The sequence below is a fragment of the Corythoichthys intestinalis genome, chromosome 19, assembly GCF_030265065.1.
Source record: "Corythoichthys intestinalis isolate RoL2023-P3 chromosome 19, ASM3026506v1, whole genome shotgun sequence".
In the NCBI taxonomy this organism is placed as follows: domain Eukaryota; kingdom Metazoa; phylum Chordata; class Actinopteri; order Syngnathiformes; family Syngnathidae; genus Corythoichthys; species Corythoichthys intestinalis.
The window spans coordinates 6,118,482-6,139,148 of NC_080413.1; the positions used below are offsets into that span (position 1 = coordinate 6,118,482).

The 20,667-nt window shown below is 38.2% G+C and overlaps 1 protein-coding gene across 1 annotated transcript; it reads right to left on the bottom strand.

Moving 5' to 3' along the window:
* Positions 1-7,994: 7,994 nt before the first annotated feature.
* smpdl3a (sphingomyelin phosphodiesterase acid like 3A) lies at positions 7,995-20,620 on the bottom strand. Its single transcript, XM_057822021.1, has 8 exons — positions 20,453-20,620; positions 18,225-18,438; positions 18,007-18,151; positions 15,472-15,568; positions 15,221-15,384; positions 14,982-15,159; positions 12,995-13,119; positions 7,995-12,669 (listed from the first exon to the last, which is right to left on the bottom strand). Exons 1-8 carry the CDS (start codon positions 20,547-20,549, stop codon positions 12,349-12,351), a joined length of 1,341 nt encoding a protein of 446 aa, XP_057678004.1. The 5' UTR covers positions 20,550-20,620; the 3' UTR covers positions 7,995-12,348.
* Positions 20,621-20,667: the final 47 nt, after the last annotated feature.

Here is a 20,667-nt window from a genome sequence, read left to right on the forward strand (position 1 = left end):
GACAACAAGCTGGGGGGAGGAAGAAGAGGCTGAGGACGGTGGGAGGAGGTGATGGAGGAGAGGGAGCACGTGCAGGACAAAAGAGAGGATGAACAAGAGGAGGATGAAGCAGTTAGAATGTACATGAATTGGTTGAAAAGTGAATTTTATTCAGGCATTATTACATTATAAAAAAGGATTTAAATGACAGGATATCTAAACAATGAAAATGTCTTCTCATACATAAATTGAAAAAAATCTCAGGGTCCCCTGTGGTGAAAAGGGGGAGGGGCAGTGTGAGCACCTGTCATCTGTGATTGGCTACTAGTCAAGCCAATCAAATTAAAGTGGTTTTGGGGGTGCCTGACAGCTGCTTGGATGTAAATTGACTTGTTTGTGACGTCACCAATGGACAAAGGGTAGCACCGCTTAGTAGTTATTTTTATCTTTTAGTCATTTTTTTATACTCTGGAATTTCTAATCTATATTTAGCAGGGCTGTCAAACGATTAAAATTTTTAATCGAGTTAATTACAGCTTAAAAATTAATTAATCGTAATTAATCGCACTTCAAACCATCTATAAAATATGTCATATATTGTACATACGGTACATAAGGACTGTATTTGTTTATTCTAACAATAAATCAACAAGATAGCATTAACATTATTAACATTCTGTTAAAGCGATCCATGGATAGAAAGACTTGTAGTTCTTAAAAGATAAATGTTAGTACAAGTTATAGAAATTTTATATTAAAACCCCTCTTAATGTTTTCGTTTTAATAAAATTTGTAAAATTTTCAATCAAAAAATAAACTAGTAGCCCGCCATTGTTGATGTCAATAATTACACAATGCTCATGGGTGCTGAAGCCTATAAAATCAGTCGCACCCAAGCGCCAGCAGAGGGCTGCAAAACTCCATAAAACATAATTAACAAGTTGGCATTTCACTGTACTGTCATTTAAATCTGTCTGAGCGGGGCATGTGCATTAATTGCGTAAAATATTTTAACGTGATTAATTTAAAAAATTAATTACCGCCCGATAACGCGATAATTTTGACAGTCCTAATATTTAGTCATAAATATAATTTTAGGTGTCATTTCAACATTTAGTATTGCTTTGCTTAGTATTGCCTCTGCAAAGCCCTTTGAGAAAACGTTGTTGAGATCTAGGGCTATACAAATAAAATTGAATTGAATTGAATTGAATTGCTTTTAACCTTTTATAGAGCGCTGATTAAGTGCTATTGACGGCAAACCTCACGATTCAATTTGCGATAAAAGCTTCACAGTAACAATGATCTCACGATATGATGATAACTATCGATACATGGATCAGGAAATCATTCTAGGATATTCTAATAAACTAATAGACAGAAAAACAAGCTATTTTCATCCTTCTGCTGCGAATTGGAATGAGTTTATCATTAGTAGACGTCCAGTCCGTTTGAAGCGGGAGGGTGCCAGCGAATGAATATCCCTCCATCCCACCTACTTCAAACGGATTGGACGTCTACAGCCGTCACTGGCAGCCAATGTCCGGCAATGAGTTCATTTTAGGGCATTTCAGGCAAGGGTGTAGGTTTGGTCTCATTCATAATGATCATTTTAAACTAAATCTATATTGACTTATTCCAACTTTTATGTGAATTGGTTGCTGTTCAATTCAAACCTTTGTTTTCAAAAACTACTAAAAAACATTTTTGAAATCTTACAGAAAAAATGTCCAGATTTCATGAGGAAATTTAAATCATGGTTGTTCCGATCATGTTTTTTTTGCTCCCGATCCGATCCCTATCGTTTTAGTTTGAGTATCTGCCGTTCCCGGTATTTCCCGATCCGATTGCTTTTTTTTGCTCCCGATTCAATTCAAATCATTACCGATAATTTTTCCCAATCATATACATTTTGGCAATGCATTAAGAAAAAAATGAATAAAACTCGGATGAATATATACATTCAACATACAGTACATAAGTACTGTACTGTATTTGTTTATTATGACAATAAATCCTCAAGATGGCATTTATATTATTAACATTCTTTCTCTGAGAGAGGGATCCACGGATAGAAAGACTTGTGACTGTATATTGTGACTAAATATTGCCATCTAGTGTATTTGTTGAGCTTTCAGTAAATGATACTGTAGCCATGCCCAAAGCCATGATGGGAAGTGGAACCATGACTGTGCGTAGTGCTACCAATTGATATATCTTCTCTGCCTTGGGAAATAACATAAGGTGTTAAGAAAAAGATCAATTGCTACCTTGCTTCCCCACATTGCTTCCCATGATATTTCTAATCGTATGGAGAGGGATTGTAAGGCTTTAGCCAATTTAAAAAAGGCTCCAAAGGCTGCCAAAATTCACTCTACTCATTTTACGCTGCCTTTTATCTCTCTATATAGGTAAAACGGCGCCATTACAGATTGAGTGCGACAATGCGTGAGTGGGTTTTTGACAGCGATGGACGTCCAATCCGGTCAAAATGAATTGGATGCCAAGCGTTGTCAATGGCTGCCAGTGAGCGAATGTAGACAATATTCTATTGGAAGATATTTTTGAAAGAGTGACACCTTTTTAAAATGATATATAGACCCTCAGTGGGAGCATATTGCATATTATATCACCTTTTCGATGTATTGTCACACCCCCTCATAGTCGAAATGGATTGGACGTCTAGCACTGTCAATGGCACTAAAACTTGAGAACTCACAGTCGGTACTCCCAGTTTAACTGTATTGGATGTCTAGCGTTGTCAACAGCAGGCAATCCGTTAATTGTGAATATTCTTTTATTTAGTTATTTGAAATATTTTCAACTACATTTTTTTAATTAAAAAGAGGGGAAACCGTAAATATTGCTTTTGTTTTTAAATTTTAAAATAGCTTTAATATTAAAAATATCAATTTTAAATGTTTATTCATTTTTCAAATTAAAGACAAAAATGTAAGTTTTTTTTAATGTTATTTTTATTTTTTGGATTATTTTTTAAATAATAACCAGAGTGTAACCAGTAACCAGAGTGTATTTCTGTTTTTATTATTTACTTTTAATATAGAAAAAAAATGATCCAAAATGTTATCTTTTACATGTTTTCCCTTGCCTTATAAAAAGTTAAAATGTTGTTTTTTTTTGTATACAGTACAATAAACTACTGTATAGTACTTACACCCGAGCTGGCAGGTAGCAGCAAAAGACGACCAGCAGATGGTAGCAAAGCAACGCCACAACATTTGTTAGCGCTACTTCAGAAGTTGGCGCCTTGAAATCCTAACAAGCAATGAATAAAATGTCACTATGATGAATGGATGGACTAAAACAGGGGTGTCCAAACTTTTTGCAAAGGGGGCCAGATTTAGTGTGGTAAAAATGTGGGGGGCCGACCTTGGCTGACGTCTTTTATGTAGAACAATATATTTAAGCAAATTTTAGCAAGCCATTCTGTGCGTCACATTTGCTCTATTATTATTATTTTTTTATTAATAATTTCAACAATCTCGCAACTAGCCTTTGTGGCGTTCTCTTTCGACTCGGGCTCTTGCGAAATACTGCTGGTGTGAAATTAAACTAGCTTCAAGTTGCTTCAATTTCTCGCTATGTATCTTGCCTGTAATCTTGTCGTACATGTCAGCGTGTCTTGTTTAGTAATACCGCCTCACATTGAACTCTTTAAAAACAGCGACTGTCTCTTTGCAAATGAGGCAGACACAGTTGTTGCGTATTTTAGTGAAGAAATGAGTCCAATTTCCACCTATCCTTGAAGCACCAGCCGTCGCAGTCAACTTTCTTTTTTTGTTGATTGTCGGCATTTTAGAAAATCGGGAGTAAAGGGTCACACGGGATAATGTTGCTTAGAGTGCTGCTGCCTTTTCGTGGGTAAATGAGGAGCAGCATTTAGTGTGTAAGATACTTTATATGCTGGTAGCAGTACTGCTGACCAATTTATTAAGTCTGTTTGTGGGCCAGACGTTATTGATTTTATGACAGAGGCTGGGGGCCGGATGAAGTTTGACCACGGGCCGCATTTGGCCCCCGGGCCGGACTTTGGACATGTCTGGACTAAAACATATACAAAACGTTAGGACTTTCACGTATACATTTTAATCAAATAATTACAAAATAACTCATTTTATTCGCCTTTAAACAAAAGAACTTTTGTCAGGGCACAATTTTCCGATATACGATTAAACTGATGTGCGCATTAGCTCCAAACCTCGAATGATGGGTACAGAATGAGTAAAATAAAAATCTGATTAAATTTGCACATTTCATCTATTTTTAAAAAATGATACTTTGATATTTAAAAAAGTGGGTTCATGAAAATATATATAATATGCTGTTCAACTTGTGTAATTTATTGAAAAGTTACATCAACATGTCCTAAAATTGTCCTAAAATGACACTTTAATACAGAGCCCCTCAAGGGACATCGACAGAAATAAAATAAATGTAACCAATCTGGTGCGCACGAGAAACAATCTGGTACGCACTGGCGCTAATGTTTACCAGATTGTTTCTCGTGCGCACCAAAAACTATCTGAAAAACATTAGCATTTTATAGCATTTAAGCTAATGGACTTTTCCTATGCAAGTTAGCCAATTGTTTCATTATTGCAATTGGCTAACTTGCATAGCAAAAGTCCACTAGCTTAAATGCTATATACTAATGTTTACAACGATTGGCTAACTTGCATAACCACTAGCTTAAACACAATGTAATGCTAATGTTTACAACAAGTGGCTAACTTGCATAGCCGCAAGCTTAAATGCTATATAATGTTGATGTTTACAAACAATTGGCTAACTTGCGTAGGAAAAGTCCGCTAGCTTAAATGCTATACACTGGTAATGTTTACCAGATAGTTTTTGGTGCACACAAGAAACAATCTGGTAAACATTAGCATTATATAGCATTTGAGCTAGGGGATTTTTGCTACGCAAGTTAGCCAATTTTTTCATTGTTTTGATTGGCTAACTTGCTACGTAATGGTAATGTTTACCACACTTGGCTAACTTGCGTAGCAAAATTCCACTAGCTTGAATGCTATGTAATGCTAATGTTTACCAGATAGTTTCTGGTGCACACTAGAAACAATCTGGTGCGCAAAAAGACTGCTTAAATTTATGTTATTTCTTTCCATGTCCCTTTAGGGGCTCCGTACTTAAACTTCTGGTCTTAAGTTTATTTCTTTTTTCTTTTTTTTTTTTTGCAAAGGATGTTTTTCCTATTGAAATCTTATTTAATTCCAATGTTCCAAAGTATATTATTTGGTTTATTCCTCCACTAAAATTCTTTCAGATTAAAAAATATCTTTGTGGGAGTAACTGCGCTATGTAATCAAAATGAGATTAGTCAAGATGAATGATTTACAAAGCTTTTAATGAATGCAATTCATCTTTTTAACAAGTGCTTCCCCTAATTTGAACATATTTTAGCAGTAATATTACTTCTTCTTACTACTTATTCTTCAGAGAGGATAGAGAATACATGACAAAGCTGTGTTAAATCGCATGTCTGTCCTAAAATGGCACTTTTAACTTGCGATCTTTTTACATTTTTTTTTGCCTGGGTAATTGTTTTAGTTCTATTTCCTATTGAAATACTATTTAATTCCAATGTTCCTAAGTATATTATTTGGTTCATTCAGCCATTAAAATCCTTTCAAATTACAAAAAAAAAAAAATATTTTTTTCGTAACTAATAGAGCTATGCGACTTACAAAGCGTCTAATTAATTAGATTTATTTAATGAAGTCCTATCCCGAATTTAAACACATTTATGAGAGTAATTTTAGCAGTAATATTAGCCATTCTTCACAGAAGATAAAGAATACATGACAATATTTTGTTGTTGTTGTTGAAAGTTTTGTTCATTTTCCATAACCGAGTCATTAACTGAATGTCTGCCATTGACGTCAATGGAAGTTCAGTCGCTGCCAGTTCAAACGGATTGGACGTCCATCGCCGTCAATGGCAGCCAATGAGTTAATGACAGTGCCCTCCCTCTTTTAAACCCACTGACCCTCATCCGGACCAGACAGTTAATAGGCGGAGCCTGATCAAATGGACAGATTGAAGCAGAGGGATTAACAAGAAAGCTTGACCTCTGAACCCCACTCCAATTTTTCTCCTCCTCTTCCGCCATCTTTACTCTGCGACCGTCGAGTAACGTGCGAGTTGATTGGTTCATTCGGACTTGGAGGGTTACTGGGTCCAACCTCAATTATAAACAAACACACTCACACTAGAGTCCATTCAAGCTCGCCGACAAACGACAAATGAAGCATAAGACCAAAAAAAGTTTCCCGACCCCCCTTTCTCGACCCCATTATGGAGTGTGTGAGACTTGGCAAGAGGGTCATATCTCACGGGCGTCCCCAATGAAAAGAGCTTTATGAACGTTGTGTTCACCAACTCACAAAAACTTTACATTTTTGGCAAGCGGCGGCGTGTTTGCCGACAATAGGAAAAATGTCAGGAGGAGGAAAACACGCAAAGTGCAATAACACGATAGGAGTGAATCACGGAGAGGAATTTACGATGCGCTAATGGGCGATGGATGATTTCTATTGGGAAGATTTACTCATTCGGAGATGATTGTGTTAGGGAAATGACGCAAGATGGAGGCGAAATCATTATGTTTGTGTTCAAGATAACTAACGAACGAATAAAGGGATTATTATTCAATTGATATTTGAAAAGATTGTTGTAGTTTTTGTCCCGAGATGCTTATACAGTGGGGCAAATAAGTATTTAGTCAACCACCAATTGTGCAAGTTCTCCTACTTGAAAAGATTAGAGAAGCCTGTAATTGTCAACATGGGTAAACCTCAACCATGAGAAACAGAATGCGGGGAAAAAAACAGAAAATCACATTGTTTGATTTTTAAAGAATTTATTTCCAAATTAGAGTGAAAAATAAGTATATGGTCACCTACAAACAAGCAAGATTTCTGGCTGTCAAAGAGGTCTGACTTCTTCTAACGAGGTCTAACGAGACTCCACTCATTACCTGTATTAATGGCACCTGTTTTAACTCATTATCGGTATCAAAGACACCTGTCCACAACCTCAGTCAGTCACACTCTAAACTCCACTATGGCCAAGACCAAAGAGCTGTCGAAGTACACCAGAGACAAAATTGTAGACCTGCACCAGGCTGGTAAGACTGAATCAGCAATAGGTAAAACGCTTGGTGTAAAGAAATCAACTGTGGGAGCAAGTATTAGAAAATGGAAGACATACAAGACCACTGATAATCTCCCTTGATCTGGGGCTCCATGCAAGATCTCACCCCGTGGCGTCAAAATGATAACAAGAACGGTGAGCAAAAATCCCAGAACCACACAGGGGTGGACCTAGTGAATGACCTACAGAGAGCTGGGACCACAGTGACAAAGGCTACTATCAGTAACACAATGTGCCACCAGGGACTCAAATCCTGCACTGCCAGACGTGTCCCCCTGCTGAAGCCAGCATATGTCCAGGCCCATGTGCGGTTCGTAAGAGAGCATTTGGATGATCCAGAAGAGGCCTGGGAGAATGTTATGGTCAGATGAAACCAAAATAGAACTTTTTGGTAGAAACACAGGTTCTCGTGTTTGGAGGAGAAAGAATAATGAATTGCATCCGAAGAACACCATACCCACTGTGAAGCATGGGGGTGGAAACATCATTCTTTGGGGCTGTTTTTCTGCAAAGGGACCAGGATGACTGACCTGTGTAAAGGAAAGAATGACTGGGGCCATTTATCGAGAGATTTTGAGTGAAAATCTCCATCAGCAAGGGCATTGAAGATGAAACGTGGCTCGGTCTTTCAGCATGACAATGATCCCAAACACACAGCCAGGGCAAAAAAGGAGTGGCTTCGTAAGAAGCATTTCAAGGTCCTGGAGTTGCCTAGCCAGTCTCCAGATCTCCACCCCATAGAAAATCTGTGGAAGGAGTTGAAAGTTCGCTAGAGAGCATTTGGATGATCCAGAAGAGGACTGGGAGAATGTGTTATGGTCAGACGAAACCAAAATAGAACTTTTTGGTAGAAACACAGGTTCTCGTGTTTGGAGGAGAAAGAATACTGAATTGCATCCGAAGAAAACCATACCCACTGTGAAGCATGGGGGTGGAAACATCATTCTTCGGGGCTGTTTTTCTGCAAAGGGACCAGGACGACCGACCTGTTTAAAAGAAAGAATGAATGGGGCCATGTATCGAGAGATTTTGAGTAAAAGAGATCTAACTTCTTCTAACGAGGTCTATCTAGGTCTAACGAGGCTCCACTCATTGGCACCTGTTTTAACTCATTATCGGTATAAAATACACCTGTCCACAACGTCAGTCAGTCACACTCCAAACTCCACTATGGCCAAGACCAAAGAGCTGTCGAAGGACACCAGAGACAAAATTGTAGAGTCTCTCGGCTGGCCTGGGAACGCCTAGGAATCCCGCCGGAGGAGCTGGTTGAAGTGGCTGGGGAGAGGGAAGTCTGGGCTTCCCTGCTAAAGCTGCTGCCCCCACGACCATACCCCAGATTAAGCGGATGGATGGATGGACAGATGCATGTTCCCTCTAATTTTTTATGTGTCTGAGCGTAAACACAAGCTCCATGAGCATACTGAGGACCACTGTGAGCAACATCAGATGTGTACTCAGTGGCTACACACTAGTAGCACGCCTGTCCAAAACCTTGGATCATAGCAAGCTAATAATGAAATTACAGCAGTAATTTTTCATTAGTTTACTTTTAATATAATTGATTTGGCAAACTTAGAATGAAAACGTTAAAAAATCTCATTGTTTATGAGATGTGTACCATGTTATATGAGGGAGTCCTTCTTTAACCATAGGAAGAGTCCTGCTTTGGCATGGGTGAGTTAAAAAAATAAAACTGTTCAGACAATAAGGAGACTCAAGATTCCTATTCTGTCAAACAGCTATACAGGACAATGAAAACCCAGTATATTTTTCACATTCATTCCTATGCTGTTCTCTCCACGGCAAGCTAGCAGAGTGGTTAGCACATCCGCCTCACCGTTCTGATTTGAGTTTGCATGTTCTCCCCCTGCCTGTGTGGGTTTTCTCCAGGTGCTCCGGATTCCCCCCACGTCCCCAAAACATGCGTGGTAGGCTGATTGAACACTCTGAATTGTGTGTGAATAGCCGTTTGTCTCCTTGTGCCCATAGTTAGCTGGGATTGGCTCCAGCACCCTCGTGAGGATAAGCAGCTCGGAAAATGAATGTTTTCTCCATTTTGACGTGTTTTTGGACAGATCAAGCCAAGTTTCCACCATGCCAGACAGTTAAAGATACATTTTCATACCGTGGATGCTATGGCACTAGTTGACAATACCACTTGGATCAACCTTGAGTCCCCTACTTTTTCAAAATTGAACCGCTTTGGTCATTTTTGTTTCAACTGCTTTGGTCATTTTTGTTTCAAGACTAGCAAATTAATCAATTTAATATATCCAATTCAGTTTATTAGGACGAACAAGGCACTTTTTTTTTTACCAGCAGATTCTTCATCTGAATGATGTTTACCATCTTTTTCTGCAGTTGGAAATGTATTCGGGAGAAACTTTTCACTCAAAAAGTGTTCAGAGAAGGAGAGACAAGCTTTGTTTGCGCACAACAAAGCTTGTCTGACGTTACCATGGCAACGGACGCCCGGGCAACAGGCCACGCTCACCCGCCAGTATTCCGTTACCACGGTTACGTCCCAACCAGGCGAGCGAAGGGATTGAAGGATGAAGGCGGGTGGGAGGGGAGTAAACTTGGGGGTAAAGAGGTGAGTTTCTCACCATTCATCATTCATCTTAACTTCTTTTTTTCTTCGTCTTCTGACACTTTTTGGACCTTCTTTGGGGTCTTTTTGGAAGTTACACATGAAGGGAGCGGACGTTTTAAACTGGAGATGCAAGGAGGGGGAGGGAAAGTGGAGCAAGGTGGGGAGTGGGGCACACAATAGTGCTGGAATGAGGCTGAGAACATTCAAAGCAGGAGAAGCTGGCAGGGGGCAAAAGGGGGCTAAGGGGGGGCAAGTCAAATGAGGTCACTTGCTGCTCTTTTTTTTTTCCACCCGCACAACTTTTAACAGACAAACGCGGCATTATATTCACTTCCTGCGCTCGTGTAGGCATGCAAATCCTGACAATAGTCTTTGAAAAACATTGGACAAAGATAATTTATTGTGGAATCATACGCACAAAAACAAGCCAAAATATTAGACCAACATAAAACAAAAACTTCACCATTCACCTCCGTTGTGCATTTTTATGCTCCAGCAATCAGAATAACCCTATTCTGTTTAGGGTACGTGCAATGTCCCATGACAAGTTGAAGGACCCCTGCAAAATGGGCTAAAATGAATCAAAAATGTTGTCTTCAACTAAAAATGGTCAACTTGCTGTGTGTATTCAAGCATGGAGACTTTTTTTGTGGGTCTAACTTTGATAGCGATCTCCGCAAAATTTCATAATGCTAGGTGTCACTGGTTTCAGGGGCTGAATTTTTAAATTAAAGATTCACAGAATCTGTCTCAAAAATGACCCAAACATGTACGCTTCAAACAAAAATGGCAGACTTCCTGTATATATTTAGGCATGGCTTATTGGGACTTTTTTGTGGGTCTACCTATGGTAGACACGTCCGCCAAAGTTTATGTTGCTAAGTGTAACTGGTTTAAGGGTCTGAATTTTTAAATCAAAGACATGCTGAATCTCTGTCTCAAACATGACCCAAACATGTAAGCTTCAAACAAAATGGCAGACTTCCTGTATATTTTTATGCATGGCTTATTGAGATTTTTTTGTGGGTCTACTTATGATACATATGTCTGCCAAATTTCATGTTGCTAGGTTTAAGTAGTTTCAGGGGCTGAATTTTTAAATCAAAGATATGCTGAATCTCTGTCTCAAACATGACCCAAACATGTAAGCTTCAAACAAAATGGCAGACTTCCTGTATATTTTTATGCATGGCTTATTGAGATTTTTTTGTGGGTCTACTTATGATACATATGTCTGCCAAATTTCATGTTGGTAGGTTTAAGTAGTTTCAGGGGCTGAATTTTTAAATCAAAGAAACCTCAAATTTCTGTCACAAAAATTACCCAAAATGGTCACTTAAAAACAAAATGGCACACTTCCTGTATATTTTTAGGCATGGCTTATTGAGACTTTATGCGGGTCTACTTATGATGGATATGTCTGCCAAATTTCATGTTGCTAGGTTTAGCTAGTTTCAGGGGCTGAATTTTTAAATCAAAGAAAACTCGGAATTTCTGTCACAAAAATTACCCAAAAATGGTCACTTCAAAACAAAATGGCAGACTTCCTGTATATTTTAGGCATGGCTTATTGAGAATGTTTTGTGGGTCTACTTATGATGGATATGTCTGCCAAATTTCATGTTGCTAGGTTTAACTAGTTTCAGGGGCTGAATTTTTAAATCAAAGAAAACTACAATTTCTGTCACAAAAATTACCCAAAAATGGTCGCTTCAAAACAAAATGGCAGACTTCCTGTACATTTTTAGGCATTGCTTATTAACTTTTTTTGTGGGTAGACCCACAAAAAAAGTGTTAATAAGCCATAGACGTGTCATAAAAATTTCATGTTTCCATGTTTAACTGGTTTATAGGGCTGAATTTTTGTAGACACGTCTGCCAAATTTTATGTTACTAAGTAACTGGTTTCAGGGTCTGAATTTTTCAATCAAAGATACGCTGAATGTCTGTCTCAAAAACGACCCAAACATGTATGCTTCGAACAAAAATGGCAGACTTCCTGTATATTTTTAGGCATGGCTTATTGAAACTTTTTTGTGGGTCTACTTATGAAAGACATCTGCCACATTTAATGTTGCTAGGTTTAAGTGGTTCCAAATTTAATGTTGCCAGGTTTAAGTGGTTTGAGGGGCTGAATTTTTAAATTAAAGAAAGCACAAATTTCTGTCACAAAAAATACTCAAACATGGTCGCTTCATACACAGTGGCAGACTTCTTGTATATTTTTAGGCATGGCTTATTGAGAGTTTTTTGTGGCTCTATTCATAATAGGCATGCCTACCAAATTACATGTAGCTAAGTGGTTTAAGGGGCTGAATTTTTAAAACAAAGTAAGCTAGAATTTCTATCCCAAAAAATGGTTGCTTCAAACCAAAATGGCAGATTTCCCTTGTCTATTTTTAAAAGGCTTTAGTGGGCCAACTAATTATTAACATTTCTACCAAATTTCATTTTGGAAAATCAACGGCTGAAGCAATAATAATAAAAAAAAGAATTCGAGAGTGAGCTGAAGATAGATTTTGGTGCTCTCAAGCACCTTGGATTTGATCTTTGAAACTCAACTAAAATTAAATAAAACATCAAAGATGTTCACTAGCGAGATCGAAGCCATTCGCTAAACACTTGGAATAGGACGTCTTATCCAAGAAGAACAAGGAGCACAGCTGAAGTTTCTTACACACATCTTCGCACGGCGGCCTATCGTCGTAGCTGACCGTGTAGTGAGCAAAGTACGTGTTGAAAACTTTGGAGGACATCCACATGTTCAGACCCAACTGGATCAGACTTAACGGTCGCAGATCAGGCAGGTTGAACGCGTCTGTCATCACGTATTCCAGCGTCCAATCGGCTCGTTGCTTGAGGTTAGCCTCGGTCAGGTTGAGGAAATACTGCCAGATGTCCTTCATATGAGAAAAATAAGCTTGCTTTTATATTTGGAAACGAGATTGCTGTTTTGAATTTCTACCTTTAAAAGGGGCTCGTTTTACTTCTTAGATGTTATTGACGGAGCTAGACATCCGATTCCTTTGGACCTTTGTTCATTCGTCCCCTTCCCAGTCCAAAGGAATTGGACGTCTAGCGCCGTCATTGGCACTGAAAGATGAGCATTCACAGCTAGTCGTACAAGTTTAAATGATGATGATGTTGTTGTTTTTTAAATGAAAACTGACCTAAATTATGATTATAAACAATTATGTATCGTAGCATTGAAATGGTGCAACTTACCAAAATACCGTAGTCTTTTTTGTCGTAGAAATACAAACGGACCGCCGGGTTGTTGGAGTATAGCTCCGAAACGTCTTTGATGGGTGTTACCGCCGGTGATACGAACAGAGAATTCACAGGTTCACCTACAAAATTTTAAAAAAAAATAAATAAAATTCAGAGGCAAAAACAGCATGGGATGCCACAAGGCTAAACCTCGAGGCCCCTAATTTTCTTTCATTTTCTTCAAATTAGGGCTACAGCTATCGATTATTTTAGTAGTCTATCAACTAGTTAGTTCAAATCATCGATTAATTGGATTAGGAACATTTAATGCGTTGCAGAATAAATTTTAGGAGATGTTAAGATGCCAACATAAAAGAAATTACCGAGTTTCTTCAAACCATGCAGGACTGCACTTTCATTTAAAAATGAATTAAAATACCTGAGCTTAGCCTCAAACGTTATTTAAAAATTAAATAAATGAGGATCTAAATACAACAAAAGAACAGCTGGCTAACTTGCATAGCTTAAGTCTGCTAGCTTAAATGCTATAAAATGCTAACTTTTTTCACAATAAGCTTCACAAATCGTCTTATCACAAAAAAAAAAAAACAGCTAAATATTAGGGCTGTCAAACGATTAAAAATTTTAATTGAGTTAATCACAGCTTAAAAATTAATTAATCGTAATTAATCGCGATTCAAACCATCTCTAAAATATGCCATATTTTTCTTTAAATTATTGTTGGAATGGAAAGATAAGACACAAGACGGACATAAACATTCAAAATACTGTACATAAGTACTGTATTTGTTTATTACAACAATAAATCAACAAGATGGCATTAACATTATTAACATTTATGTGTATTTTGCATAGCTATTTAATTGGGAATGCCAGTTCTCTTTGCATTGAGCGCTTTTCTTTTTGTGAACATTATTTTTTTGAGAGATAGGAATACTATTTTTGTTGTGCTTGCACTAAACGATACTGTAGCGACTTAACTGTTTTGCCCAAATGCATGATGGGAAGTTGGGCAACCATGACTGTCAGTAGTGGCTGCAAATGGTATACAGTATGTTCTGCGTTGCGTTGTGTTCAATTAGGCGTGTTAAGAAAAAGACCGTCTCTTGCTCCGCCCAAATGCATGATGGGAAGTTGGGCAACCATGACTGTCAGTAGTGGCTGCAAATGGTATACAGTATGTTCTGCGTTGCGTTGTGTTCAATTAGGCGTGTTAAGAAAAAGACCGTCTCTTGCTCCGCCCAAATGCATGATGGGAAGTTGGGCAACTATGACTGTCAGTAGTGGCTGCAAATGGTATACAGTATGTTCTGCGTTGCGTTGTGTTCAATTAGGCGTGTGAAGAAAAAGACCGTCTCTTGCTCCGCCCAAATGCATGATGGGAAGTTGGGCAACCATGACTGTTAGTAGTGGCTGCCATAGCTTAAGCCAAATAAAAGGCGCAGTCCAATGAACGCCTGTGTCCCCTCTCCCTTTTCGGTCTCAATGTGCTAAAACAACGTCATTGTAAACTGTTTGATGCAACGCATGAACTGGTCATTCCGTCCATGCATTAATTGCGTCAAATATTTCAACGTGATTAATTTGAAAAATTAAATTTGACAGCCCTACTAAATATACCTATAAACTAAATTATGAATCCACAAAAAACATATAAGCTTATGTTGGTCTTAACAGGGAGCAGCTGAATTCAGCCATGGTAAATGAGTTATGTCACCTTCACTGTTGCCACTAGAGGGCAGTGTATCCACTCAAATCAATAAAACTAAATGCAAACACTTTTAAAACAAACCATTACAAGGCCACTCTCATTAAACGAATACTCAAAGCAGCAAAATTTGATCCGCTGTTTTCTAATTGAATTACTCAATTTAATCGATTTATCTTTGCAGCACTACTTCAAATGACTCAAAAGAGAGCTTTATAGTCTTTGTTTTAATTACCAACACTATTAATATTCACTTGTTGCTCTTGTTCTTACCTTCGTTTAGAAGAACCATGACACTGTCTTTATGAGTGTGTCCATAGAAGTGTCCTGCAATCACGTGACTGTATCGCCTATAGATGGTGATTAGCCTCTCGTTATGCTCTTCGCGGATGGCAGTCACGTGCGGGAGGAAAGCCAGGTATCCCACCGGAACGTGAGAGATGACCATAACCTGTTCGACGGATCATGATGTTGATAACACGCCCTGATGATGATTAATGATGAAGTTGGACCTTCTCTATGTTAGCGTCCGCCTTCTTTAGCGTGTCTTCCAACCACTCGAATTGTCCCGCCGGATCGCTCATGTTGGCGGTGGCTTTGTCGGGACCGTAGTAGAGGATGCTGTTCACGCTTATTACTCGAAGGCCTGCACCAACCAGCTGGGTGTAGAAGCCTCCTGTGGACATCAGTAAAAACAATATTGCTGTGACGAAACTCAGCTGAATGATCTAAAAAGACTGAAAAAAAAATACACATAGGCAACCTTGTGAGAGGGTTTTCAATGCGTCGTCCTCCAACCAAGGTTTCCACAGACGGGCGGCAGCCTTGTAGATGTCATTGGTGGATGTCGGCATTTGATCCTGATGACATGTACATACAGCTGCATTTAAAATTTTATACCAATTACAGGGTTTCCCCCGAAAATTTGCACAGTATGGTGGAAGTGAAAACCACAAATTTTGACAGCAATTTTGAAATCAATACAATAAGCCACTACCGTAATTTTCAGACTATAAGCCGTTACTTTTTCCCCCTCATTTTGAATCCTGCGGCTGATAGTCCAGTGCGACTTATTTGTTTATTTATTTGGGTTAATGGGTAACACTTTATTTGAAAGCGGTGTCATAAGGCTGTCATAAGACCGTCATAAATATGACATGACACTATCATGGGCATAACTGAATGCATATGACAGATGTCCTCAAGTGTCATCTGGCAAATTATATCACTGAGCTTGGATCTTTAACATCCATTCAAAAGTTAGATCATTTGCCGGATAGCACTAGATGACATCTGTTATAAGCATTCATTAATGCTCATGACAGTGTCATGTCATCATTATGATTGTCTAATGACAGTCTTATGGCGATGCTCTCGAATAAAGTTTTACCAAATACCATAACTAGCAATGGATGAAACAACTGCAACAGTAACGTAAATAACTAGCACAGAACATTAATTTTGATTTATATTTACATCTGTCGCGTTGCAATGCATGTTAGGAGGCATGTTGGACAACAACAGTGTTGACAGTAGGTGTCAGCAGAGGTTGACTGTCTCCCCAATGGGAGCAGTGACGGAAAAATGCAGCTTCTTGAAGCAATGAATTGTGGTTGAATGAATGAATTCAATTCAAATGAATTCATGGTGGTTCATTTGGTCTCATGACATCTGTTATAACCATTCAATAATGCTTATGACAGTATCACGTCATAATTATGATTGTCTAATGACAGTCTTATGACGCTGCTGTCAAATAGTCTTACCAAATACCATAACTAGCAATGAATGAAACAACTGCAACAGTAACTGATAAATAATTAGCACAGAACATAAATTTTGATTTGTATTTACATCTGTCGTGCTGCATTGCATGTTAGGAGGCATGTTGGACAACAACAGTTTTGACAGTAGGTGGCAGCAGAGGTTGACTGTCTCCCCCTAGGGAGCAGTGACGGCAAAATGAAGCTTGTTGAAGCAATGAAGCTTTGCAGCCAATTGGTTCAAAGCTTCATGGTGGTTCATTTGGTCTCATGACATCTGTTATAAGCATTCAATAATGCTCATGATATTGTCATGACATAATTATGATTGTCTAATGACAGTCTTATGGCGCTGCTGTCAAATAAAGTCTTACCAAATACCATAACTAGCAATGAATGAAACAACTGCAACAGTAACTGATAAATAATTAGCACAGAACATGAATTTTGATTTGTATTTACATCTGTCATGCTGCAATGCATGTTAGGAGGCATGTTGGACGAAAACAGTGTTGACAGTAGGTGGCAGCAGAGGTGGACCGTCTCCCCTAAGGGAGCCGTGATGGACAAATGAAGCTTCTTGAAGCAATGAAGCTTTGCAGCCAATTGGTTCAAAGCGTCATGGCGGTTCATTTGGTCTCATGACAGTCGTAAAATGCCGCTGTCAAGTAAAGTGTTACCGGTTCATATCTTTTGGTGTAAATATCCCATAATACAATTAGGACGGCTGCGGCTTATAGTCCTGTGCGGCTTATCTATGAACAAATGTCGTTTTCGTGTCAAATTTGGTGGGTGGCGGCATATAGTCACATGCATGAGTCCGAAAATTACGATAATTAATAATACTTAAATGTGGACTCTTAGAAAATGGCACAGTTTTAGCAAACAAACAAATACAATGCAATTTCAGTGCAATGGCAGAGAGTCGTGTCAGGTTTCTTCACATATTGACCACAAGATTTCACTATTGCACTTTCTTAAAATATGTATACTTTTTCTGTAGCATTGATTTAACCTGCCAGGTGGGCAGAAAAAGCCTTGTGGCCCGCGAGGTTTATAAATCACTGGGGGTAACACAGGATTTTTTTGTTTTTGTGCTTAAATCGCGTTATTTCCTGGTATAATTACAAAAATAATCTGCTCGTTTCTTCACGGCCTTGAGAAATTAGGGAATAGTTCCTGTTTTTCAAATGAGAAATATATATATTATTTTTTTATTCCTAGTTTATTTTATTTAAAATATTTTTTTAAACAAATATCGTAGATAAAAAGATATTTATAGATATATATATAGGAAAATAATTGTAACGATATTAAATAGATTTTTTTAAAATGAAAATATATTTAGTGGGTATTTTTTCTTCCTTGTTTTATTCAAAATATTTTTAAAATAAACATTAAATTTACATTTTTAAATAAAAAATATTTACTGTTTTGATTTTTTAAATTAAACATAGATTTAATAAATAAATTAAAATTTGAAAAAAAGAAAAAAAAAACAGAACATTAGAATTTAAACCCTACGTTTTGGCTACCTGCGGCCAGTAGTCATGATTTCCCACAGCGGGAAAGACGGTGATGTTTGGGAAGTATTTCAAGATGCTTTGAGTCATATTGCTCATCACTTGGATCACCATTGATGTGGAAAGTTCATCCACTGGAACGTGAGGAGGACTATCTCTGCGGTAGTCAAGCAAAATAAATCATGAATACACACAAAAAAATAAAAATAAAAAAAGCAGTTCGATGGTACCCGGTCCAAATGATGAAGTCGTCGGGTTGTACGAGCGTGCTCATGTGCTCGAAGGCTGACTGGATGAGACTGTACGGCGAGTCGCACAGGAAATCCCCAAACGGACCGGCACGTGAGGTGGGCTCCCCTTTGGAGGAAAAACATACTTTGGTGGGGTCCGGTGCCAGGTGGTAGGTGGGGTCCAAATGAAGGTCAGTGATGTGCCAGAACCTTCCTGGCAAAAGAATACTTCACAATAAAGGTTACATAATAAAAGACAAAGCACTCTAATAGGACATTTTAACTCTTTATAGGTCAGTCAGTTGGCACTTTTCATGGTCTACATGTTATTACATTATACTACAGATGTCCTGACTAGTCGCCGTAGTTGACGTCATCAATGACGTAAATCCGCCGACGAGCACAACATCCCGTCGACGGTTAATGAAGGGTTAAAAAAATATATGTGTGGAAAGTTCAGAATGTCGGACGCTCGGTATGCAAGCGGGAAAGCGGCACAAAGCCAAAAAAGCGCACCAGTGTCCAAAACATTGACTTATTTCAAAGAAAAGAAGGAGGGTACACTGCTGTGTCCCGTCTCTTCAATGCCAAGCTTGCCTGCACGTCGGCCGTGAATGAACACCTACGCTGTCACCCAGTTGTAATTTTCGAAGACGACAGGTGTAAGTCCATCTAACTAACTAACGACATGTTTTATTGAAGTTGCTAAGCCTGACGCGATATGCAATGAGTCCATTTAGCGCACGCTAAATAAAAATGAGGGCGGTAATTTTCACAGCTGCGCGTGCATGCATACTTTGGTGCGGGCGTGCTGATGGCATATGAGACTCCAGTTCCTTTCTCTCATCAACACACTGTAGAATTAAAGTTCAGACATACAAAATAAGAAAACACATCTATATTAAACACTGTAAACGTTAGCATTGCTACATTGAGATGAATGGGGAAAAAATGCAACCTACTTTAGCCTGCTATAAAACATTGGCAGTCTTCTCCAAAACGCAAACTTGCGGTTAAAAGGTGACATTACAAACATGAAAAATCGCCTGCTTTGCAAACGAAAAAAAAAAAAATCTATTACTGACACCACATGCAATGACAAAAAGTTCTTTTTTTTGCGGAGTGTAAAGTTTAAGTTAGGTGTTTAGCGAATGTATTTCCGGTGAACATTTCAAAATAAAAGCATGTAATGTTCGTCATATAAATAACTATTTCTGGAGTTAATCCCACATACTTCAGAATTGAGATTCTACACTAAGAATAGCTCTAAAATGACACCCTTTATGAAAAATCTGATTAAAGGCGAAGTCAGTGTTCTGAATCTGTTTACATTCCATTCTTTTGCACTAGTAAATGCTATCAATATTTGAACTCATTGTTTATTTGTGATATATTATTGTTATTTACTTACGTGTTTATTTGTACTTTAAAAAAAGAATTAAAGTGTTCCAAAATGTTTTGGTGAATTGATAAGCGTCAACAAAAATTTTCATTGCTAAATTAGTAAAAAAAAAAAAAAAAATTACAAAAAAATTATTAGATTAGTCGACTAATCGTAAAAATAGTCAGCTGACTAATCGGGAGAAAATTAGTCGTTTGGGACAGCCCTACATTATACATTCTACAACATCTTTCACATAAAAGATGTTTATATTAACTGATTGAATTGAACTGAGTTTCATTTTACAAAAAAACAACAACGGTAAACAAACTAACTTTCAAATGCAGTGAGAAAAAAAGCAGCAGGGTCGAGAACCAAATGTGGTATTTGCCATGTGGCATTTTATTTGCCATGTGGCAAAATGGATTTTGCCATGTGGCAAAACTGATTTTGGCATGTTTTAAATTGCCAACGTCACAATTACATAACTCACTTACATCTCTTATTAAATTTATTGAAAAGGTTTGGCATAATATTATTAATTACAGGTTGTCCACTAGCTTCCCTTGTTTAGAATCACGAGTATGTTATTACAACAAACAATTATTTTTTTTAAAATAAGAAAACCAACTACCTGAGAAACATGACTATTTCAAAGTTTTATTGACTGCTACACGTCTTTGGTACAATTAGTCGTATGTGAATTCAACTAAACTGCATTTATTAGCTTTTTAAATATGATTTGGGAGAGTGGAGCTGCACGTATTTGCATATCAGCCTTGACATTGGCATCAAAGTTCTACAGTTCCAGCGGAAACTTCTCCTCCGGGAAGGTCTCAAAACTCACCTGCGTTCCCAGGTTCAGCTCCTCTTCTTGGGGGAGCCGCCTTCAGCTGTCCCGCGGCGCACAAAAGTAGAAAAAAACAGGCGAGCGGCGCCTTCATGTCGATAAAAGGTGAGAATATAAGAGGACGCTGAAGTGTTGACTTGTGTTTGTTGACAAGACGAATCCCGGAAGTTTGGACTGGTCAGCCTGTCACGTGACTTGGTGTTATTTAAAGA

Coding starts and splice junctions, on each gene's coding strand:
- smpdl3a (XM_057822021.1), bottom strand. CDS start 20,549: ATGAAGGCGCCGCTCGCCTGTTTTTTTCTACTTTTGTGCGCCGCGGGA. Junction 15,569..18,006: donor ATCATGACTACTGGCCGCAG/GTAGCCAAAACG, acceptor ACATGTCATCAG/GATCAAATGCCGACATCCAC. Junction 13,120..14,981: donor CATGGTTCTTCTAAACGAAG/GTAAGAACAAGA, acceptor AAAATTTTGTAG/GTGAACCTGTGAATTCTCTG.